The 24,791-nt window shown below is 43.3% G+C and overlaps 1 protein-coding gene across 2 annotated transcripts in view; it reads left to right on the top strand.

The window, feature by feature from the left end:
- The window catches only part of tcp1 (t-complex 1), a 71,121-nt gene that overhangs the window by 38,832 nt on the left and 7,498 nt on the right, over positions 1-24,791 (top strand). For both annotated transcript variants that reach the window (XM_068044744.1, XM_068044743.1), the window contains 5 exons: positions 1,921-2,047; positions 6,198-6,373; positions 9,544-9,667; positions 14,579-14,771; positions 20,185-20,348. In XM_068044744.1, coding sequence (XP_067900845.1) covers positions 1,921-2,047; positions 6,198-6,373; positions 9,544-9,667; positions 14,579-14,771; positions 20,185-20,348 — 784 coding nt within the window. The remainder of the gene's footprint in view (positions 1-1,920; positions 2,048-6,197; positions 6,374-9,543; positions 9,668-14,578; positions 14,772-20,184; positions 20,349-24,791) is intronic.

Genomic DNA, 24,791 nt, shown 5'->3' with positions numbered 1-24,791 from the left:
TCGCTTGAATTCACCTAACATGCATCATACACCCTTTTTTTTGTTTCATCTTCTATATTCTCTGTCCCTTGTCATCCAAGGAGCCCTGGCTTTGGTTCAATTATCGTTCTCTCTTGGAATTTTCCTAGCCTGTACCTGAAACATCTCCTTTTAAATAACACCCATTATTCCATTACAGTTTTTCCTGTCGATCTTTGGTTCCATTTTACCCTGGCTAGATCCCCTCTTATCCCAGTTTAAAAATTCTAATTTTTTGGCTTGTTCCTTGCTCTTCTCCATTACTAATCTAAGCCTTTATGATCACGGCTGGCAATATCTCCTTCCCAGTTGGGCCGAGAACTTATTGGTGAAGCAAGTTCTCCTGAACAGATTTCAAAAATTCCTCCACCTCCTTTCCCCCTTTTCTCCTCAACTCTAACCTTTTGTCTTTGTTCCCTCAAGGGCATCTTTCCTTTCCAACACTACAATGTCTTCCCTAATCAGTACTGCAATTCCACCTTCCTTTTCTCCCCTTCCCTCTGAATACTTTGTATCATTGAATGTTAAGTGCCTTGTCCTCGCCATTTTTAAGCCACATTTCCATTATTGCCACAACATCATATTCCTACACGGCTGTTTGTGCTTGTAGCTCACGAACCTTACTCACCACACTTTGTACAAAAAAAAAGCCAAATGGAATGTTGCCCGTTGTAACTAAAGGGCTAGAATATAAAAGGGAGGATGTTTTGCTACAGCTAGGCAAAGCCCTGGTTAAACCACACCTGGAGTACTGTGTACAGTTCTGGGCATTGCACCTTTTAAAAAGCTATGTTGGCCTTGGAAGGAATTTAGCACAGATTCACCAGAATGGGCTGAGGGTTAAATTGAGAGGTTACATGAACTAGGTTTGTATTCACTGGAATGCAGAAGGTTATTGGATAATACGATTGAGGTTTTTAGGATTTTGAAAGGAATTGATAGGGTAGGTAGAGATTAACTTTTTTGCTGGTGGAGGACTCTAGGATAAGGGGGAACATAACCTTAAAATCAGAGCCAGGCCATTCAGGTGAGAAATTAGAAAATACTTCTTGATACAGTGAAACAGATGTGGAACACTCTTCCACTAAACAGTAGATGCTAGCTGAATTAATTTTAAATCAGATTTTTCCTAGACGAGGGTATAAAAGGACACTGAGCCAAGGCAGGTGGATGTGGTTATTTTGGTATAAAGTATTAAAACTTCTGTCCAGTTTATGGTGTCCATCTAAGTAGCTCTTGGCTTTTAATTAGTCCCAAGGTTTTAATTTTTCATTGCCATTGCCCAGTTGGAACACCTCAGTCCTAAATGCTGTTGACTATATAACTATATACACTGATATTGTTAAATGTATAATTGCACGTTTTTATCCCAGAATCATAATTTGAAATAAATTCAAATGAACATACTCTCCTTGACATCTTTATGCAATAAAGATGACTGGTGCTAGGATCTGGTTGCACAGATATTGGCAACCCAAATGCCCATTCTTCCTTTGTGTGCTGAGGCAGTGGTTGTTGCCAGGCCAATCGACTACAGACTATTGAACATCATAGCCAAGCTCAAACCATTCGTCAGTTGGACTCCAACTGCTGCCCTGGCTAAAGTCTGGTAACAGTTATGACCACTGATTGAAATTGACCTAGTCTGTTTGCTGGAATACCTGTGTACCTTCTATCACATTGAGGAAACTTATGCATATTTTCATTTTTATTTACAATTTTAAAAAGTAATTTTTTTTAAAAAGCTAAAATTGTGGTGCACTTTTGAAATAGTTAAAACTTGAGATTTGATTCAACTTTTTGTTCCACCAGAATTCACTTTCCCTTTTGAGTTGTTCAATGTAATTTAGTTTCATTTTAACTGAATTAAATTGAGATTAATTGAAATCTTTTGGTGTTTAGGAATGAACAAAAGAATACTTGGTGCTAAGATTGCATGTTTGGACTTCAGCCTGCAGAAGACAAAAATGAAACTGGGTGTCCAAGTTGTCATCTCTGACCCAGAAAAATTGGATCAAATCAGACAGAGGTATGACAGGATTGAAGCTAGACATGGGTGAAGATGCTCTTTCCTTTAATCATTTATTGTTGGATGCCTCAGTATTCATTAGGTTAACTTGTAAATAAAAAATATAAAATTTCTTTGTATATTGTGAGATTGCTATTGAGTTTGTAGGACGTTGAGTTTTGTTGTAATTAGAGTTGAGGGACTTTCCTCTTCTCCCCTCATGCCCTCTCTGAACTAGTAATCCGAGAGGCGTCAAGATCGGTGCAGGCTTGGAGGGCTGAATGGCCTGTTCCTGTGTTGTACTGTTCTTTGAGACTCACCATCTGCTTCCTTGACCCTATTCCCACCAAACTGCTGATCACCGAACTTCCTTGCTGTTGGTGGTTCCTTCTCACGTACTTCCCCTGCTCCCTGTCAAATCTGCCATCGATCTGCTTCAAAAAAGCCCACCCTAGACCCGTGTCTCCTTGCAAGCTTCTGTCCCATCTCCAACCTCCTTTTCCCCTCATGTTTGGAACTCCCAAATCAGTATTCATTTTTCCTGCAATTCTGTTCGAACCCCTCCTATCAGGTTTCCGTCTCTGCCACAGTATTGAAATAGCCCTTCCCAAAGTCACAATTGCTTCCTGTGCAACTGTGACTGTGGTGAACCTATCCCTCTTCACCCTGGTTGAGCTGTCTGCAGCCATTGACTTTGCAACCTCACCTCCCTCCTCCAGTGGCACTCCTTTATGAACAACTGGGTGGGATGGCTCTCGCCTGGTTCCATTCCTATCTATCTCATTGCCAGAAAATCTCCTGCAATGACTTCTCTTCCTGCTGCTGCAACATTATTACCTTCTGGAGTATTGGACCAGAAGAAATTTCCTCCAATTGGGAAGAACAAAGTCATTACCTTCTGTCCCCGCCACAAACTCCATTCGCTAGCCACTGACTCCATCCCTCTTCCTGGCCACTACTTGAGGCTAAACCAGAAAAAGTACAACTGTAGCATCCTATTTGCTTCTGGACAATATTTCCTCCATTGCCAAGACCACTCCTTCCATCTCCAACATCCCATGTCTCTGTCCTGTGTCAGCTTATCTGATGCTGAAACTCTTATCCATTCCTTTATTACCTCAAACTTGGCTATTCCAATGCTCTCCTGACCAGTTTCCCAATTTGCACCTTCTGTAAACTTGAGCTCCTACAAAACGCCTATATATGTAGTAACTCGCACTAAGTCCCAATCATCCATCAGCACTCCAATTTTTATTTAATTCTCAACCTTGTTTTCAAATGCCTTCATGGCCTTGCTGCTCGCTCCTCCCTATTTCTGCATTTATCGATGCGAAACTTTTAAATACATTTGTATTTTACTGTAGGCAGCTGAACAAAATAGCAAAGTATAGAAATACATAAATGTGTATTAGAATAAGTCCAGTGTATGTATAAATGCACTTCATGTTTTTGCTCATAACACTAGGAGGTTAAAGCTAATAATTTTTGATTTGTGTGATCAGATTTATTTTTTATTTCTTTTATTTAGAGATACAGCACTGAAACAGACCCTTCGGCCCACCGAGTCTGTGCCGACCAACAACCACCCATTTATACTAACCCTACAGTAATCCCATATTCCCTACCGCCTACCGACACTAGGGGCAATTTACAACGGCCAATTTACCTATCACCTGCAAGTCTTTGGATGTGGGAGGAAACCGGAGCACCCGGCGAAAACCCACGCAGACACGGAGAACTTGCAAACTTCGTACAGGCAGTACCCAGAATCGAACCCGGGTCCCTGGAGCTGTGAGGCTGCGGTGCTAACCACTGCGCCATTGTGCCGCCCATGGTCACTTGCTAAATTAGCTTTACCACCCCACCTGAGATCGGCTAACACATGAGAAACCCTTTGGAGTCATAGTCGTAATAGCACAAAAGGAAGCCATTTGGCCCATCAAGTCCATGCTGGCTCTCAGCAGAGCAATCCAGTCAGGCTTATTTCCTGGCTCTGTCCCTGTAGCCCTGTAAGTTTATTTCCCTCAAGTGCCTATCTAGTTTTCTTTTGAAATCGTTCATCGTTTCTACTTCCCCCAACCTTGTAGGCAGCGACTTCCAGGATCTTCCTCACGTCCCTCCTGTATCTCTTGCCCAAAACCTTTTAAATCTGTGGGCCCTAGTCCTTGTGGGAATAGCTTTTCTTTGTCTACCCTATCCAAGCCTGTCAGAATCTTATACACCTCCCCTCAATATCCTTTTGCTCTGAGAACAACCCCAGCCCAACCTAACCTTGTAGCTAAAATCCCTCATCCCTGGAACTATTCTGGTAAATCTCCTCTGCACCTTCTCAAGGACACCTTCCTAAACTGTGGTGACAAGAACTGGAGGCAATACTTCAGTTGTGGTTGAACTAGAGCTTCATTAAGATTTAGTATAACTGCCCTGCTTTTGTACTCAATACCTCTATTTATGAAGCTCAAGATCCCATATGCTTTGCTAACTACTCTCTCAATACGTCCTGCCACCTTCAAAGATGTATGCACATGAACCCCCAGGCCCCTTTGCCCTCATACACTCTTTAGAACTGTGCCATTGGCCAGGATTTAACCCTGGGCAGACGGAAGCCGGCCACCAACTGAAAAGTCGGTAGCAAACCTGCTTCTGCCTTGCCTGGGGATCTGACCTGTATTTTGTGGGTCGTCTGGCTTCAATTGGTGAGGCGGGACTTCCACCCACTTGAGGTAGGAAGTCCAGCCGAATAGAGCTCCTGGCCAATCAGTGGGCCGGCAGCTTACTGTCCCAGCAGCGCCACTAGGAGCGGTGAAAACTGCTGGGACTACAGTCCAGCTCGAAAAAGGTGATGTCGGGGGAACCCAGACCAAAGGTTATGTTTTTGTTTGCCTCGCCGGGGGTAATAGGTTGGGCTCCAGAGAGGCAAGGGTGGTCGATTAGGTCGGGGGGGGGGGTGTTGGGGCAGCCCTCCATTGGGCACAGGATGCTTGATCATGAGGGCTTCTCCCCCGGGCTGTCGAGCAGCTTCTCTCTGGTCTAGGATGCCCGCTTGCCATGCGTGAAATCTGCATGGAGATGGGCGAAGGCCTTTAACTGGCTAATTAAGGGCCTGGGGCAAGAAGGCTGTTTCTCGCCGCTGCTGCTCTGCATAAAGTGGCGGCCGGGAAGGGCCCCTGGAGCCACCTCTATTTTACGCCACCATCCTGCTGTTCGGGTGGGAGGAGGGTGGTGGGTGCATAAAATTCAGCCCATTAAGTCTTCATTGCCTCTCCCTGTCCATTCTGTCAAATACATCACGTCACATTTTTCTGTATTGAATTCCATCTGCCACTTGTTTGTCTATTCTGCTAGCCTGTGAGTCCTGTTGCACTTGATTGGTAGCACCCTTGCTGTCTGCCACACCTCCAAGTTTGGTGCCATCAGCAAATTTTGAAATATTGCTCTGTATTCCAATATCCAAGTCATTTGTGTATCAAAAAAAGCAGTGACCCTAGTACTGAATTTTGGGGAACATGTTGTCTACCATCCTCCAGTCTGAAAAACAGCCACTTACCAAGACATTCTCTTTTCTGTCCTTAAGTCAATTTTTTATCCAAGCTGACACTGACCCTTCTATTCCATGTGCCACAATTTTGTTAACCAGCCTTTTATGTGGTACTTTATATGAATATATAAATGCATCCATTGCTATTCCTTCTTTAACCTCTGTTAATTAATCAAAAAATCAATTGATTAGTCAAGCACGATCTGCCTTTTACAAATCAATGCTGGCTCTTAATTAACTCAAACCTCTCCAAGTGCCTCTTTTTTTTTTCCCCCCCTGATTATTGATTCTAGAACCTTACTTGCCATTGATAAACTAACTGACGCATGGTTACTTGGAATTTCCTTGCATAATTTCTTGAATCAGGGTGTCACATTTGCCACTGTCCAATCCTTTGGCACCTCTTCCATATCTAGGGAAGATAGGAAGATTATGGCGAGCCCATCTGCTATCTCCATTTCCACTTCCCAAAGCAACCTTGGGTGCAAGCCATCCAGACCAGGTGACTTATCCACTCTAAGCATAGCCAACCTTTCCAATACATCCTGGTTATCCTCCTGCTATGTATATCTTTCTTTAAATTTATTTTTCCTTCCTGATATCCGATATGTAGTTGTGGCTTTGATTTTTCAGAGAGTCTGATATTACCAAAGAGCGAATCCATAAGATCCTGGCCACAGGTGCAAATGTCATTCTGACCACTGGTGGCATTGATGATATGTGTCTAAAATATTTTGTGGATGTTGGTGCAATGGCAGTACGTCGATGTCTGAAAAGGGACTTGAAACGAATTGCAAAGGCAAGTGGAGGTAAGTGCAAGAATTTGACTTAATAAGTTGGGAATTGCACACTTTTTTTTTAAATTCATTCATGGGATGTGGACATCGCTGGCCAGGCCAGCATTTATTGCCCATCCCTAATTGCCCTTGAGAAGGTGGTGGTGAGCTGCATTCTTCAACTGCTGCAGTCCATGTGGGGTAGGTACACCTACAGTGCTGTTACGAAGGGAGTACCAGGATTTTGACCCAGTGACATTGAAGGAACGGCGATATAGTTCCAAGTCAGGATGGTGTGTGATTTGGAGGGGAATCTGCTGGTGGTGGTGTTCCCATGCATTTGCTGTCCTTGTCCTTCTAGTTGGTAGAGGTCGCAGGTTTGGAAGATGCTGTCTAAGGAGCCTTGGTGCATTGCTGCAGTGCATCCTGTCGATGGTACACACTGCTGTCACTGTGCATTTGTGGTGGAGGGAGTGAATGTTTGTAGATGGAGTGCCAAAATAGCGGGCTGCTTTATCCTGGATGGTGTCGAGCTTCTTGAGTGTTGTTGGAGCTGCACCCATCCAGGCAAGTGGAGAGTATTCCGTCACACTCCTGACCTGTGCCTTGTAGATGGTGGACAGGCTTTGGGGAGTCTGGAGGTGAGTTACTCAACGCAGGATTCCTAGCCTCTGAGCTGCTCTTGTAGCCACTGTATTTATATGGCTACTCCAGTTCAGTTTCTGGTCAATGGTAGCCCCAGGATGTTGATAGTGGGGGATTCAGCAATGGTAATACGGTTGAATGTCATGGGGAGATGATTAGATTCTCTCTTGTTGGAGATGGTCATTGCCTGGCACTTGTGTGGTGCGAATGTTACTTGCCACTTATCAGTCCAAGCCTGGATATTGTACAAGTCTTGCTGCATTTCTACACGGACTGCTTCAGTATCTGAGGAGTCACGAATGGTGCTGAACATTGTGCAATCATCAGTGAACATCCCCACTCCTGACCTTATGATTGAAGGAAGGTCATTGATGTAGCAGCTGAAGATGGTTGGGCCTAGGACACTACCCTGAGGAACTCCTGCAGTGATGTCCTGGAGCTGAGATGATTGACCTCCAACAACCACAGCCATCTTCCTTTGTGCTAGGTGTGACTCCAACCAGCGGAGGGTTTTCCCTCTGATTCCCTTTGACCTCAGTTTTGCTAGGGCTCCTTGACGCCATACTCTGTCAAATACTGCCTTGATGTCAAGGGCCTTCACTCTACCCTCACCTCTGGAATTCAGCTCTTCTGTCCATGTTTGAACCAAGGCTGTAATGAGGTCAGGAGCTGAGTGGCCCTGGCTGAACCCAAACTGAGCGTCACTGCGCAGGTTATTGCTAAGCAAGTGCCACTTGATGGCACTGTTGATACCTTCCATCACTTTACTGATGATTGAGAGTAGACTGATGGGGCAGTAATTGGTCGGGTTGGATTTGTCCTGCTTTTTGTGTACAGGACATGCCTGGGCAATTTTCCACATTGCAGGGTAGATGCCAGTGTTGTAGCTGTACTGGAACAGCTTGGCTAGGGGTGTGGCAAGTTCTGGAGCACAGGTCTTCAGTACTATTGCCAGAATATTGTCAGGGCCCATAGCCTTTGCAGTATCCAGTGCCTTCAGTTGTTTCTTGATATCTCACGTAGTGATTTGAATTGACTGAAGACTGGTATCTGGAGTCTTCAGGAGGAGGCCGAGATAGATCATCAACTCGGCGCTTCTGGCTGAAGATTGTTGCAAATGCTTTAGCCTTATCTTTCGCACTGATGTGCTGGGCTCCCCCATCATTGAGGATGGGGATATTTGTGGAGCCACCTCCTCCAGTTAGTTGTTTAATTGTCCACCACCATTCACGGCTGGATGTGGCAGGACTGCAGAGCTTAAATCTGATCTGTTGGTTATGGGATCGCTTAGCTCTGTCGCATGCTGCTTATGCAGTTTAGCACACACAGTCCTGTGTTGTAGCTTCACCAGGTTGACGCCTCATTTTGAGGTATGCCTGGTGCTGCTCCTGGCATGCCCTTCTGCGCTCTTCTTTGAACCAGGGTGGTCTCCTGGCTTGATAATGGTAGAGTGGGGGATATGTCGGGCCATGAGGTTACAGATTGTGGTTGAGTACAGTTCTGCTGTTGTTGGCCCACAGCGTCTCAATGATGCCCAGTTTTGCATTGCTAGAACTGTTCGAAATCTATCCCATTTAGCACGTTGGTAGTGCCACGCAACACGCAGGAGGGTATACCTGATGCCAAAGAGACTTCATGGAGTCCAGAATCAATGTTGAGGACTCCCAGGGCAAGTCGCTCCCTACTGTATACCACTGTGCCACCACCTCTGCTGGCTCTGTCCTGCCAGTGGGACAGGACATACCCGGGAATGGTGATGGCAGTGTTTGGGACATTGTCTGGGATCTGGAGTCACATGTAGGCCAGACCAGGTCAAGGCAGCAGATTTCCTTCCCTAAAGGGCATTCGTGAACCAGATGGGTTTTTACCGCAATCGACAATGGTTTCATGGCCATCATTAGACTAGCTTTAAATTTCAGATTTATTAATTGAATTCAAATTCCACCTGCGGTGGTGGGATTTGAACCCGTGCCCCCAGAGCAATACCCTGGGTCTCTGGGTTATTAGTCCAGTGACAATACCACTACGCCACCGCCTTCCCATAACTAACAACTTGCACATCCTTGGTGATAAATAGTGTTACTGTTGCAGGTGAATGACTCTTCATCAGAACCAAAGGTCATTGACCTGAAACATCAACTCTTTCGCTCTTTACAGATGCTGCCAGACCTGCTGAGTATTTCCAACATTTCTTTGGTGGATTTCCCACATCTGCATTATTTCACTTTTGTATATACTTGGAAATGTGTTTTTTTTACACTTTCCATTTTGAATAAAGGGCCAGTTGTTTCCATTGTTTCTACTAATGTGTGCATTTATTTTTCAGTTTTGATTTTGTGTAATTATACATTCTTTAAAGTAAACAAGATGGTCAAATATGCAGTTACAAAATTTTGTTTAAGTTGTGTAGCTTTTGAAGACTTGATGTGACAGTATTAATTGGCTACCCTTTTGATTAAAGACATATTTTGTTTTTTAATGACACCAATTTATGTTAAAGGCAGAGAAAAGTTCAGGAGTACTTGTTTCACGTTTTCTATCCTTTGTTTTGTTTGTAGCAACTGTTTGTTCAACACTGGCAAACTTGGAAGGAGAAGAGACCTTTGAAGCCTCCATGTTGGGTCAGGCTGAGGAAGTGGTTCAAGAAAGGATATGTGATGATGAACTGATCCTGATTAAAAAGTAAGGGGGAGGGGGGGGGGAAGGAGAATGTGTTCTTCTTGCAGTTTTTTTTCTACATACGGATTTGTTTAAATGGAAGCCTTTTTTTAATCATTGTCTTCATTCAGTTTGGACAGTTTGCAGGATCACTTCCTTGACATTGCCCTTCTAAATAGGTTGGCAGTAGAAAAGGCATAGAAAATCAAGATTTATCCTAGAAGTTGGAGAGAAAAATTAGTTGTCCCAAATAGTCTGAAGGTTGAACTCTCCTTTAACTCCAGTGACACCAAAGGGTTATAAATGCATGACTAGATTTGTACCAAAGCTTCAGTAAAAATTTTAAGAACTTTTTGTTAGATGTCATTTGCTGCAGTACACATTCATGCATTACTTTACCAGCGATAGGTTAGCTGCCTATAGTAATTCTTTGTGCTGCTCCACTTGTTCAGATTGGCTGCTCTTGTTCTATCGGTAAGTGGTGAGAATCTGGATAGTGAATGTTGAAAGTCTTGTTGTACTGTGGATAGGGCATCATAGATCAGAATGCTGTCTTCGGTTGACAGGTCACTGGGTAGCGATCAGTAGCAGGTTGTCTGTAGTTTGGGGTGAGGCTGAGACTGGTTGACTTCACTCGGGCCTCCTAGTATGCAAGACTGTTGCACAATGCATTTCGCAAACTAAGTCACTGAGAGAATCCTTTAACCGGAACCTTCAAGCAGAAAGTAAACAGCCGTGCGTTAATAGTTTTGCAGTTAACCTGGACATCGTACTTTGTTTATGTTGGTTAAGTTGATTAAGCAGTGCATTATTTGAAGGCCTATTTGCAATACTTGGTGCTGAAATTCCCATTTATTTGCTGCCATGCTGATATAAGTAGTGTGAGCAGTTATACGCGTGGGATAGAGAATATTTGGTCTTGTGTAACTGGAAGACACTGTTGTGTTAACAAATCACATGGGCTGTACATCCTATTTCTTTTGTATCCACAATACAATGCGCTGGTGTAGACAGCAGTGCCTGACCATTACCATTTGAATTCACACACTGCTTTGGTTGCTGTATTTACTAATGTTTTAGTTGTACTGATGCAGATCAAACCTGTTGTATCAATTTAATCAAAGTAATTCCTGTATATCTTGAGTCAGTTTTGTTCCTGACTTATTACTTAGAATCATAGAATGTTTACAGCACAGGAGGAGGCCTTTCGGCCTGTCTTGTCCATGCCAGCTCTCTGAAAGAGTAACACAGCTAGTCCCACACACCTGCCTTTTCCCCTTCACCCTGTAGTTGTTTTCTCTTCAGGTAATTCTCCAATACCCTTTTGAAAGCCGTGTTTGAATCTGCCTCCACTACACTCTGTATTCCAGATCCTAACCACTCACTGCGTAAAGAAGTTTTCCCTCCGGTCACTTTTGGTTCTTCTGCCATTCAGCTTAAAAAGGTGTCCTCTGGTTCTTGACCCTTCTGCCAATGAGGACAGATTCTCCCTATCTGCTCTGTCCATACCCCTCATGATTTTGAACACCCCTATCAAATCTCCTCTCAAATTTCTCTCCAAGGAGAACGGTCCCAGTTTCTCCAGTCTATCCACATAACTGAAGTCCCTCATCCCTGGAACCATTCTTTTCTGCACCCTCTCTAATAGATTCACATCCTTCCTGAAGTGTGGTGCCCAAAATTGGACACCATACTCCAGTTGAGGTCGCACTAGTGTTTTTATAAAGGTTTACCAAACTTCCCTGCTTTTGTACACTCTGTTCTATTTATAATGCCCAGGATCCCGCATGCCTTATGGACTGCTTTCTCAACTTGCCCTGCCACCTTCAATAATTTGTGCATATATACTCCCAAGTCCATCTGTTTCTGCACCCCCTTTAGAATTCCGGGATAGTCAGCATGGCTTTGTCCGGGGGAGATCGTGTCTAACTTGATTGAATTTTTTGAGGAGGTGACTAGATGTGTAGATGAGGGTAAAGCAGTTGATGTAGTCTACATGGACTTCAATAAGGCTTTTGATAAGGTCCCGCATGGGAGATTGGTTAAGAAGGTAAGAGTCCATGGAATCCAGGGTAATTTGGCAAATTGGATTCAAAATTGGCTTGGTGGAGGGAGGCAGAGGGTGATGGTAGAGGGTTGTTTTTGCAATTGGAAGCCTGTGACCAGTGATGTACCGCAGGGATCTGTGCTGGGACCCTGTTTGTAGTGTACATTAATGATTTTAGACGTGAATACAGGAGGTATGATCAGTAAGTTCAAAGATGACATGAAAATTGGTACTGTAAATATTGAGGAAAGCCTTGGATTACAGGACGATATAGATGAGCTGGTAAGATGGGTGGAGCAGTGGGAAATGGAGTTTAATCCTGAGTAGTGTGAGGTGATGCACTTTAGGAGGTCTAACAAGGCAATGGAACATACAATGGCAGGTAGGATCCTAGGGAGTACTGAGGGACCTTGGGGTGCTTGTCCTTAGATCACTGAAGACAGCAGCACAGTAAGGTGGTTAGGAAGGCATGTGGGATACTTTCCTTTATTAGAGCAGGGAGGTTATGATGGAGCTGTATAAAACGCTAGTTAAGCCACAGTTGGAGTACTCTTTACAGTTCTGGTCACCACACGATAGGAAGGATGCGATTGCACTGGAGAGGGTGCAGAGGAGAGATTCACCAGGATGTTGCCTGGGCTGGAGCATTTCTGTTATGAAGACAGACTAGATAGGCTGGAGTTTTCCTTGGAGCGGAGAAGGCTGAGGGGGGGGAACCTGATTGAGGTATACAAAATTATGAGAGTCATGATACATTAGATAGGAAGAAACGTTTTCCCTTAGCGGAGACGTCAATAGCTAGGGGGCATAGATTGAAGATAAGGGGCAGGAGGTTTAGAGGGGAGTTGAGGAATTTTTTCACCCAGAGGGTGGGTGGAATCTGGAATACACCGCCTGAAGTGGTGGTGGAGGCAGGAACACTCACGACATTAAGATGAGCACTTAAAACGCCATAACATACAAGGCTACAGGCCAAGTGCGGGGAAATGGGATTAGTTAGGACGGGTGCTTGATTGTTGGCACAGGCGCATTGGGCCAAAGGGCCTGTTTCTGTGATGTAAGACTCTGACTCTATTTTATATTGTGCCTCATTGTTCATCGCAAAATGTATCACTTAAACTAGTTACAAGTAGTTTTTGTTGCCCATTCTGATGCTGTGCATCCAACGCTGAGTTTCTAAACTGATTTGATGACAAACTGAATAAATGCATGGCGAATGATTCATGTTTGATTCCTGATCTAGTTCAGATGAATATAGCATTGGGCCTGTATATGAACATTGGGCTGCTGATGCCCATCCACAAAGTATTGGCACCTTCCTGGCACCATAAGCTACTGCCATCAGATCTGGAGAGAAATTAATGGGGGTGGAGGAAAGAGTTACAACTGTTCACTCTTAATGAATTTAAATGTGTCTGAGTTGTGGACATAGCGAATGTAGTTAGCCTTTTTGAAATTGATACAGCTTTAACTGTCCCAGTGATTTATGGGCCAGCAGATCACAAAACCAAAAAAGATACCAAGTTTGATTGTTTTTTTTTTAGCCTATGCCAAATTAGCAGGTATGATCTGGGACAGTGTTGTTGGTCTTGATGCCCCTGGGCATCCTAGGTTCCTGCTGTTCATTAATCCTTACTAGAAAGTGCATGTGAATGGAAGTTGGGCAGGGCGAAATCAGGCTTGATAGTAATGCCCTACAGAATCGGTGTCTAGGTTCTTCCATGAAAAATAACCATTTGGGCAGGTGCCATGGAGTTGCTGGTATTCAGGAAATGCACTCTAATAAAAGTGTGTCCAAGAAAAGAAAGGGAAGAAATCAGTAAGATAGAAAATTTTAATTACTTTGGGAAAATGAGTTTCATATTCCCTATGTATGCATAAAAATCAAGCTCCCGTTAAGAGGATTTATTTGGCTGTTCTTGACTGGCACGGAGGTGCTGAAGAATGCAGTGCTATCTTTCAGCATTAAGTAATCTAATTATGGAGTAAAACTCCCCCCACTCTTCCTGAAGCTTAGAGCTGCCCAACGTGATTTTTTTTTTATTTACCCTATGCCATATATTTGTGGCCTCTTTCTGAGGCTGGTAACTGATCATTTATTGACCATTTTATGTTCTAAAGTTGCACCCACTGGGAGCTGGATTGTGATTATTAAAATTCATTCCACACATGTCCCTTGCAGCTGCTAAGTGAAAAGACTTGGGCAGGATTTAAATTTGGGTTTTCATTATGCCATTCTGTTGAAGTCTGCTTGAACCAAAATGAGAATTTTTCAAGCTATGAAGATACTAAATTAAATGACTGGATTTTTTTGGGAAATCTTTAAAAGCCTGGTAGTGCCTGTAGTCCAATGTCCTCAGCCATCGCTGATCTATATTTGCTTCCGGTTTGGCAACGCCTTGGTTTAAAAATTCGCATCCTTGTGTTCAAATCCTTCCATAGTCTCACCCCTCCCTATATCTGAAAAGCCATCCAGTTTTACCACCTGCAATTCTGGCCTTTTGTGTGTCCCAACTTCTGTCATTGGCGGCCTGTCTTCAGCTGCCTTGTTGCTAAGTTCTGGAATTCCCTCCCTAAAACTTTCCGCCCCTCTTTTTTTCAAGGTGTTCTTTGACCAAACGTTTGGTCACCTGTCCTAGTATCTCCTTTTCTGGCTCAGTGTCAGATTTTGTTTGATCGTCTTGGGACGTTGAAATTGCTATATAAATGCAAGTTAATTTTTGTGTTCTAAAACTATTAATTCTCAAATGTAAGTGGTTAGAAATTATATCTTTTGCAGGTCAGTAAGCTTGAATGCTGCAGGTTTAAAATGAGTTGAACCTGATTTTTTTTTTTTTGTACAGCAGCGCATGCTGTTTTGATGTGGCTTTTTTACTTTTTTTTTTAAGCACAAAGGCTCGTACTTCTGCTTCCATCATCCTGCGTGGAGCAAATGATTTCATGTGTGATGAGATGGAGCGTTCTCTGCATGATGCACTCAGTGTGGTGAAGAGGGTTCTGGAATCCAAGTCGTTAGTACCTGGTGGTGGTGCTGTGGAAGCTGCACTCTCCATCTACTTGGAGAATTACGCAACTAGTTTGGTATGAGTTCAATTTGGTTATTTCTGCCAAAAAAAAGCGCATGGTTTTTCTAAATGTTTTCCTTCCTGGTCGCCATTTAAATGGTTTATTTAAGCCCTTTTGTGATGATGCCCTTGACTTAGATGAAAGATCTGGAACTGCTAATGTTTTCTTGGCCAAATGTTAACATCCATGGTTGTTTAGACTTTGAAATGAGGGTATTGGTCTGCACTGAGTGCTGCTGGAGGGCAGAGAGTGTGAAAAAGGGAGTTTGGTAAGGAGGGGACCTCTAAATTAAGAGAAAATAAACTTAATGAAATGAATACAAAGATGGCAGAGAAGGTGATGTGTTGTGGCTGCAGTATGTGGGAGCTTCTGGATGCCACAGCAATCCATGGCAGCCATGTCTGGAGTAATTGTCTGTGGCTTGAGCTTCGGTTCAGAGTCATTGAGCCGGAGGCCGAGCTGCAGACACTGCAATGCATCAGGGAGCTGGAAAGTTACCTGGACGCTTTGTTCCAGAAGGCAGTCACACCCCTGAGGATAGGGTCGTCGAGTCAGGCAGATTGAGAATGTGGGAGTGGAGGAGCCTCAGCCCTTGCAATTGAGCAACAAGTTTGAGGTTCTCGCAGCTTGTATGGACAAGAGTGAAGGTTGTAGTGTGGGTGAGTAAACTGACCTTGGTACAGGAAGTAGTTCAAGTGGGGGGAGTTAAAAGGAAAGTAGTGGTAGTAGAGGACAGTATAGTGAGGGGGATTGACATGGTTTTGTGCAGCAAAGAGCGAGAGTCCAGAAGGCTGTGTTGCCTGCCTGGTACCAGGGTTCAGGACATCTGCTCAAGGCTGGAGAGGAACTTACAGTGGGAAGGGGAGGATCCAGTTGTCATGGTCCATTTAGGTACCAACGACATAGGTAGGAGAAGGAAAGAGGTTCTGCATAGTCAGTATGAGGAGCTAGGCACCAAATTAAGCAAAACCTCAAAGGTGGTAATCTCTGGATTATTACCTGAGCCACATGCAATTTGGAGCAGCGCAAATAAGATTAGAAAAATGAATGTGTGGCTCAAAGACTGGTGCGGTAGAAGTAGGTTTCGGTTCGTGAGGCACTAGCACTAGTACTGGGAAAAGTGGGGGCTGTACCATTGGGATGGTTTACACCTGAACCATGCTGCGACCAGTGTTCTAGCAAGTCGCATAACTAGGGACATAGAGAGGGTTTTAAACCTCTCTAGTGGGGGCAAGTGATCAAATTTGGGAGGATGTAGTAAATCAAAGAGTCGAGACTAGGCAAGAGAGAAAGGTATTAATATGGGAAAAATAATCAGACAGTGGCAGGAAGGGACAGTGATTACAAATCTAAGAGTAAATCAGACAAAGCTAGAGGTTACAAAAATAATGACAAAATTAAAGAACAGTACAGCACAGGAACAGGCCATTCGGCCCTCCAAGCCTGCGCCGATCTTGATGCCTGTCTAAACTAAAACCTTCTGCACTTCCGGGGTCCATATCCCTCTATTTCCATCCTATTCATGTATTTGTCAAGATGCCTCTTAAACGTCGCTATCGTATCTGCTTCCAGCACCTCCCCCAGCAGCAAGTTCCAGGCACACTCCACCCTCTGTGTAAAGAACTTGCCTTGCACATCCCCTCTAAACTTTGGCCCTCGTACCTTAAACCTATTGTCCCCTAGTAACCTAGTAAAGGCTCTGTATCTGAATGCATGTAGCATTCCAAACAAAACAGATGAACTGATAGAGCAAGTAGAAATAAATAAGTACGATCTGATAGCCATTAGAGCCATGGCTGCAGGATGGCATAAATTGGGACCTGAATATTGAAGTGTACATGACATTTAGGAAGGACAGGAAGCTTGGAAAAGGTGGAGTGGTGGCTCTGTTAATGATGGTAATAGCACAATAGAAAAGGATGACCCTAAGTTCAGGAAACTAGGATGTAGAAGAAGTTTAGGTCGAGATGAGAAATGATAAAGGCAAGAAGCCACTTGTGGGAGTGGTTGACAGGCTCCCTAACAGTAACCACGCAGTAGGACCGGGTATAAAGGAAGAAATAATGGGTGCTTGTCATAAAGGTCCGATGATCTCATAGAAACCTACAAAATTCTAACAGGACTGGACAGACTAGATGCAGAAAGGATGTTCCCGATGGCCGGGGAGTCCAGGAACAGGGAAGGGTCACTGTCTAAGGATAAGGGGTAAGCCATTTAGGACTGAGATGAGGAATTTCTTCACTCAGAGTGGTGAACCTGTGGAATTCTCTACCACAGAAAGCAATTGAGGCCAAATCATCAAGTATATTCAAGAAAAAGTTAGATATAGTTCTTGGGGCTAAAGGGATACGGGGAGAAAGCAGGCACAGGGTACTGAATTGGATGCTTGGCCATGTTCGTCTTGAAGGGCCGAATAGACGCCTCCTATTTTTCTGTTTCTGTATTGTGCAACGAGAGGATTAATTAATGACCTCATAGTGAAGGCACCCCTAGGTAGCAGCAATCATAATGTGATTAAATTTTGCTTTCAGTTTGACGGAGAGAAGAGTGGTTCTCAGACTAGTATTTTAAACTTAAATAAGGGCAATTATGATGGCATGAAAGCAGAGCTAGCAAAAGTGAATTGGCAAAGTAGTTTAATAGATCACTAGAGATGCAGTGGCAGACATATAAGGGGATATTTCAGAATACGCAATAGATGCATTCCAATGAGAGAAATTCTAAGGGGAGGACCCACCGTCCATTGTTAACTAAAAAAGTTAAAGATAGTATCAAACTTAAAAGAAAAAGCATATAATTGTGTAAAGATGGGTGGCAGTTCAGAAGATTGGACAGAATATAAAAAGCAACGAAGAACGACTAAGATTGAGGGAAAAATTAGAGTACAAGAGAAAGCTAGCGAGAAATGTGAAGACAGATTAGTAAGAGTTTCTATAGATATTTTTAAAAAGAAAAGTTAAAGTGAGCATTGGTCCTATGGAAAGTGAGTCTGGGGAGTTAATAAGGGAAAATAAGGAGATGGCTGATGAATTGAACAGTTATTTTGCATCCCTTTTCATAGAGGGTGCAAGTAACATCCCACTGCGCAGTGGTTAGCACTGCAGCCTCACAGCTCCAGCGACCCGGGTTCAATTCTGGGTCCTGCCTGTGTGGAGTTTGCAAGTTCTCCCTGTGTCTGTGTGGGTTTCCTCCGGGTTATCCGGTTTCCTCCCACAAGCCAAAAGACTTGCAGGTTGATAGGTAAATTGGCCATTAGGAATTTGTCCTAGTATAGGTAGGTGGTAGGGAAATATAGGGACAGGTGGGGATGTGGTAGGGATATGGAGTTAGTGTTGGATTAGTATAAATGGGTGGTTGATGGTCGGCACAGACTCGGTGGGCCGAAGGGCCTGTTTCAGTGCTGTATCTCTAAACATTATAAACTAAACAGAAATAGCTGTAAATCAGGAAATGGGAGGGAGGAACTCAAGAAAATTACAATCACCAGGGAAGTGGAACTGAGCAAATTGTTGGAGCTGCGGGCTGACAACTCCCCGGGTCTTGATGGACCTCATCGTAGGGGCTTAATAGAAGTGTCTAGTTAGATAGTTGCGTTGGTTTTGATTTTCCAAAATTCCCTAGATTTGGAGAAGCTTCCATTAGATTGGAAAATAGTGAATGTAACTCCTTTATTCAAAATAGGAGGGAGACGAAAAGCAGGAAGCTACAAGCCAGTTAGCTGAACATCTGTCATAGGGTAGATGTTAGCTATTAAAGACATTACAGCAGGGCACTTAGAAAAATTCAAGGTAATCCGGCAGAGTCAACATGGTTTTGTGAAAGGTTATTCATCTTTAACCAATTTATTGGACTTCTTTGAAGAAGTAACCTGTGCTATGGATAAAGGGGAATTGGTGGATGTACTGTTCTTAGATTTCCAGAAGACATTTGACAAGGTGCCACATCAAAGGTTATTGCGGAAAATAAAAGCTCATGGTTTAGGGGGTAACATTTTGGCATGGATAGAAGATTGGCTAGTTAACAGGAAGCAGTAGGCATAAATGGGTTATTTTCTGGTTGGCAAGATGAAACTGGTGGTGTGCCACAGGGATCAATGCTGGGGCCTCAACTTTTTACAATTTATGTAAATGACTTGGATGAAGAGACCAAAGGTATAGTTGCTACATTTGCTGATGCAAAGATAGTTAGGAAAGTAAGTTGTGAAGAGGACATAAGGAAGCTACAAAGGGACATAGATAGGTTAAGTGAGTGGACAAAGATCTGTCAAGTGGAGTATCATGTGGGAAAATGTGAACTTGTCCATTTTGGCAGGAAGAATAAAAAAGCATATCTAAATGGTGAGAGATTGCAGAGCTCCTAGATGCAGAGGGATCTGGGTGTCTTATTGCAAGAATGGCAAATGGTTAGTGTACAAGTACAGCAAGTAATTAGGAAAGCTAATAGAATGTTATCTTTTATTGCGAGGTGAATTGAATACAAAAGTAGGGAGGTTATGCTTCAGCTATACAGGGCATTGGTGAGACCACATCTGGAGTACTGTATACAGTATTGGTCTCATTTAAGGAAGGGTGTAAATGCTTTGGAGGCAGTTCAGAAAAGGTTTACTAGACTAATACCTGGAATGGGCAGTTTGTTTTATGAGGAAAGGTTGGACAGGCTAGGCTTGTATCTGCTGGAGTTTAGAAGAATAAGAGGCAACTTGATTGAAACATATAGGATTCTGAAGGGTCTTAACAGGGTGGATGTGGAAAGGATGTTTTCTCTTGTGGGAAAATCTAGAACTAGGGGTCACTGTTTAAAAATAAGGGGTTGCCTATTTAAGACAGAAATGAGAAGTTTTTTCCTCAGGGTTGAGTTTTTGGAACTCTTCCTCAAAAAGCAGTGGAAGCAGAGTCTTTGAATATTTTTGAGGTAGATAGATTCTTGATAAGCAAGGGGGTGAAGGGTTATTGGGGGTAGGAGGGAATGTGGAGTTGAGGTTACAATCAGATCAGCTGTGATCTTATTGAGTGGTGGGGCAGGCTCGAGGGGCCGAGTTGTCTACTCCTAATTCATATGTTCGTATATTGAATAGTCACTGTATTTTCACAGAGAAAAATGCAACCTCTAATTGTCCAAACAAAAGATCATGACTATCGAGTTCTACAGGAAGTAATTTAATCTTGGTTGAATGTGGTGGTGGGTTGAGGGGAAAACGCGACATTTGGTTGTAAGAGAAGGATAATACTGATTATGCACTTTTTATTTCTATCTTGGAGAACACTTCAAGCTGGTGCTTTTTTGAAAAAAAAATCATGTCCAGTCTGCTTTGTGCAATGAATTATAAGTCACTGTCTTATCGTGCCTGCTTAGTTGGAATATTGGGAGGAAATTGTCATGACTCTTTAGTAAGAGTGGCTAGTATAATTGAAGATTTTCTGTCTTCTAGGGATCACGTGAGCAGCTTGCAATTGCTGAATTTGCCCGGGCCTTGTTGGTTATTCCGAAGACTCTGGCAGTAAATGCAGCTCAAGATTCTACAGACCTGGTTGCGAAGCTGCGTGCATTCCACAATGAAGCCCAAGTAAATCCCGAACGCAAAAATTTGAAATGGTAAGTTTTTTTTTTTTTGTTACAGGTAGTGTTCTGCTAGTATGCACTGCAGGATGATTTACTAGTTAGAGCAGTGAAAAGACATCTATTACCCATGAAGTGACAGTTCAACATCATTGTTTTAAAACCCATGAAGAGTTGGGTTTTGGTTACATGTCTCTATAAGGTGGCAAGATGCAGGTTCATTTTCATCCAACCGAAAGTCGTCTCTTCCATTATTGTGTGGGTTGCTGTAGATCTCGCATAATCTGACTAGTTGTCCTTGCATTCCTCAGGTCCTTTGCCCAAATGGTAATTAGCTGTCCTTGTGTGGTGCGTTCAAAACTGGGTGAGGAGTGGGTGACTGTCTTGCACCTTGTTGTTTTTGGAAAAAATACTCTGCTTCAGTGGATTTAAGAAACTAGTGGAGAATACTTGAGTCTAAAAGAAAAATTAGAATAGTGTTTGAACAAACAATTATATACAAAGACAACGAACTTTCTTGCAGTATTTGGGGTCTGAATTTTTGAAATTTAAAGAGGGAATTTCAGGGTATTGACCCAATGACTGCGTCGGGGTGGTGTGGGACTTGGAGGTTATGGTGTCCCTTCCAGGTGCTCAGGATGGGCAAATGGATGGCCAGGTTCTAATCTACGTTTTTGATAATTGACGTGCATTGATAGAAACATAGAAAATAGGAGCAGGAGTCGGCCCTTCGGGCCTGCTCTGCCATTCAAAAAAGATCATGGCTGATCGTCTAATTCAGTACCATAAGATCATAAGAACTAGGAGCAGGAGTAGGCCATCCGGCCCCTCGAGCCTGCTCCGCCATTCAATAAGATCATGGCTGATCTTTTCGTGGACTCCGATCCACTTACCCGCGCTCTCACCGTATCCCTTAATTCCTGTATTGTTCAAAAAGATATCTACCTTGGCTTTAAAAACGTTTACTGAAGAAGCGTCAACTACTTCACTGGGCAAGGAATTCCATAGATTAACAACCCTCTGGGTGAAGAAGTTCCTTCTCAATTCAGTCCTAAATCTGCTCCCTCTAATCTTGAGGCTATGCCCTCTTGTCCTAGCTTCACCTGCCAGTGGAAACATCCTCTCTACTTGTATCTTATCTATTCCCTTCATAATCTTATATGTTTCTATAAGATCCCCCCCTCATTCTTCTGAATTCCAATGAATATAATCCCAATCTACTCAGTCTGTCCTCATAAGCCAACCCCCTCAACTCTGGAATCAACCAAATGAACCTCCTCTGCACCCTCTCCAGTGCCAGTACATCCTTTCTCAAGTAAGGAGACCAAAACTGCACACAGTACTCCAGGTGCGGCCTCACCAGTACCTTATACAGCTGCAACATATCCTCTCTGCTTTTAAACTCAATCCCTTTAGCAATGAAGGACAAAATTCCATTTGCCTTCCTAATTACTTGCTGTACTTGCAGACCAACCTTCTGCGATTCATGCACAAGGACACCCAGGTCCCTCTGCATAGCAGCATGCTGCAACTTTTTACCATTCAAGTAATAATCCTTTTTACTGTTACTCCTACCGAAATGAATGACTTCACATTTATTAACATTGTATTCCATCTGCCAGACCTTTGCCCACTCACTCAATGTATCTATGTTCCTCTGCAAAGTTTCACAGTCATCTGCACACTTTGCTCTGCCACTCATCTTAGTATCATCTGCAAACTTTGACACCCTACACGTGGTCCCCAACTCCAAATCATCTATATAAATTGTAAATAATTGCGGTCCCAACACCGATCCCTGAGGCACACCACTAGTGACTGCCAACCAGAATAGCACTCATTTATCCCCACTCTCTGCTTCCTGTTAGTTAACCAATCCTCTATCCATGCTAATACTTGACCCCTAACGCCATGCATCCTTATCCTATGCAGCAGCCTCTTGTGTGGCACCTTGTCGAAGGCCTTTTGGAAATCTAAGTACACCACATCCACTGGGTCCCCATTGTCCATGGACCCTTGCTCGTAATGTCGTCATAGAATTCCAAAAGATTTGTCAAGCATGACCTGCCCTTCATGAACCCATGCTGCGTCTGCCCAACGGGACAATTTCTATCGAGATGCCCTGCTATTTCTTCCTTGATAATAGACTCAAGCATCTTCCCCACTACAGAGGTTAAACTAACCGGTCTATAATTCCCCATCTTTTGTCTACCTCCCGTTTTAAACAGTGGCGTCACATCTTCTGTTTTCCAATCTGCTGGGACTACCCCAGAGTCCAGCGAATTTTGGAAAATTACCGCCAGTGCACCTGCTATTTCTCCCGCCATCTTTTAGTACCCTGGGATGCATTCCATCAGGGCCAGGAGACTTATCAATCCTTAGCTCCATTAGCTTGCCCAACACTACCTCTTCCGTAATAATGATTGTTCCCAGGTCCTCACCTACGTTCGTCTCTTTGTCAATTACTGGCATGTTATTAATGTCCTCCACTGAGAAGACCGATACAAAATACCTGTTCAATGTCTCGGCCATTTCATCATATCCCATAACTAAATTCCCCTTCTCATCCTCTAAAGGACCAACGTTTACTTTAGCCACTCTTTTTCGTTTTATATATTTATAGAAACTTTTGCTATCTGTCTTTATATTCTGTGCTAGTTTTTTCTCATGTTCTATCTTACTTTTCTTTATAGCTCTTTTTGTGGCTTTCTGTTGACCTTTAAAGTTTTCCCAATCTTCTAGTTTCATGCTGCTTTTGGCCACTTTGTATGCCTTCTCTTTCAATTTGATAGCCTCCCTTATTTCCTTAGACACCCATGGCAGATTACCCCTTTTCTTCCAGTCCTTCCTTTTCACTGGAATATACTTTTGCTGAGCACTTTGAAAAATTTCTTTGAAAGTCCTCCACTGCTCGTCAACTGTCCCACCATAAAATCTTTGTTTCCAGTCTACTTTAGCCAAGTCCTCCCTCATTCTATTGTAGTCCCCCTTGTTCAAGCGCAGGACCCTGGTATTGGATTTTATCTTCGCACTCTCCATCTGTATTCTAAATTCAACCATACTGTGATCACTCCTTCCAAGAGGATCCCTAACTATGAGGTCATTAATTATTCCTGTCTCATTACACAGAACTAGATCTAGGATAGCTTGCTCCGTCGTCGGTTCCATTACATACTGTTCAAGAAAACTATCACAGATACACTCAACGAACTCCTCAAGGCTACCCTGACTGAGCTGGTTCGACCAATCTACATGTAGATTAAAATCCCCCATGATAATTGCCGTACCATTTTTATAGGCATTAGTTATTTCTTTGTTTAATAATATCGCCCCAATGTGGCAATTAAGACTTTGTGGCAACAGTTTAACCTGAACTTTAGGTCCTGGTAACAAGCCTAGGTTACTTCAGCATAGAAGAAAAAGATGTTAATGACGGTACAAAGTAAAAGGCCTTGTCCAAGAGTTTTCAAATCACTCCAGCCCGAACTGACTCCTGTCAGTTTATTTGGGGATTAATACATGTTGTTAACTTTAGATTGGGCGAACCAGGCATCGATATTTTCATGTTTTCTCCATCTCCTATTTGTGATGGGAGTAGCAAGATCCTAAACCACTGCAGGGCAGTGGTGTTATCGTTGGGGCATTCCAGCAGTTGTAGACAGTGAGGTTTTTTCAGTAAGTGATTAAATATTCAGTTTAATTTTGCACAACCTGGCAGGAACATTCTCCTTGGTATTTGTCCATTCCATTCTCCAAGAGGACTAAGGAATCATTGCGCCTCCTACTTCTGCTATGATTCAGTTGTTTATGGCTCAGGAGGAGCCCATTCAGCATATTGAGTCCATGCCAGCTCTCTATAGAGCAATCCAATCAGCCCCCCCCCCCCCCCCAATTCCCTGCTGTATCCCTGTAAACCTGCAAATTTATTTCCCTCAAGTGCCCATCCATTTTCCTTTTGAAATCATTTATAGTCTCTGTTTCCGTCAATCTCGTAGGTAGTATGTTCCAGGTCATTACCACTCACTGTGCAAAAGAAGTTCTTCCTTGCATCATTCCTGCATCTCTTGCCCAAAATCTTAAATCTGTGTACTCTAGTTCTTGTACCATCCGCTATTGGGAACAACTTTTCTTTGTCTACCTTATCTAAACCTGTAATAATCTTGTGCAGCTGTATCACATCTCCCCTCAATCATCTTTAGATTAGATTAGAGATACAGCACTGAAACAGGCCCTTCGGCCCACCAAGTCTGTGCCGAATATCAACCACCCATTTATACTAATCCTACACTAATCCCATATTCCTACCAAACATCCCCACCTGTCCCTATATTTCCCTACCACCTACCTATACTAGTGACAATTAATAATGGCCAATTTACCTATCAACCTGCAAGTCTTTTGGCTTGTGGGAGGAAACCGGAGCACCCGGAGAAAACCCACGCAGACACAGGGAGAACTTGCAAACTCCACACAGGCAGT

Source organism: Heterodontus francisci, chromosome 13, assembly GCF_036365525.1.
Source record: "Heterodontus francisci isolate sHetFra1 chromosome 13, sHetFra1.hap1, whole genome shotgun sequence".
In the NCBI taxonomy this organism is placed as follows: domain Eukaryota; kingdom Metazoa; phylum Chordata; class Chondrichthyes; order Heterodontiformes; family Heterodontidae; genus Heterodontus; species Heterodontus francisci.
The sequence above is the reverse complement of the archived record's forward strand: the minus strand, read 5'-3'. Positions and strand labels throughout refer to the sequence as shown.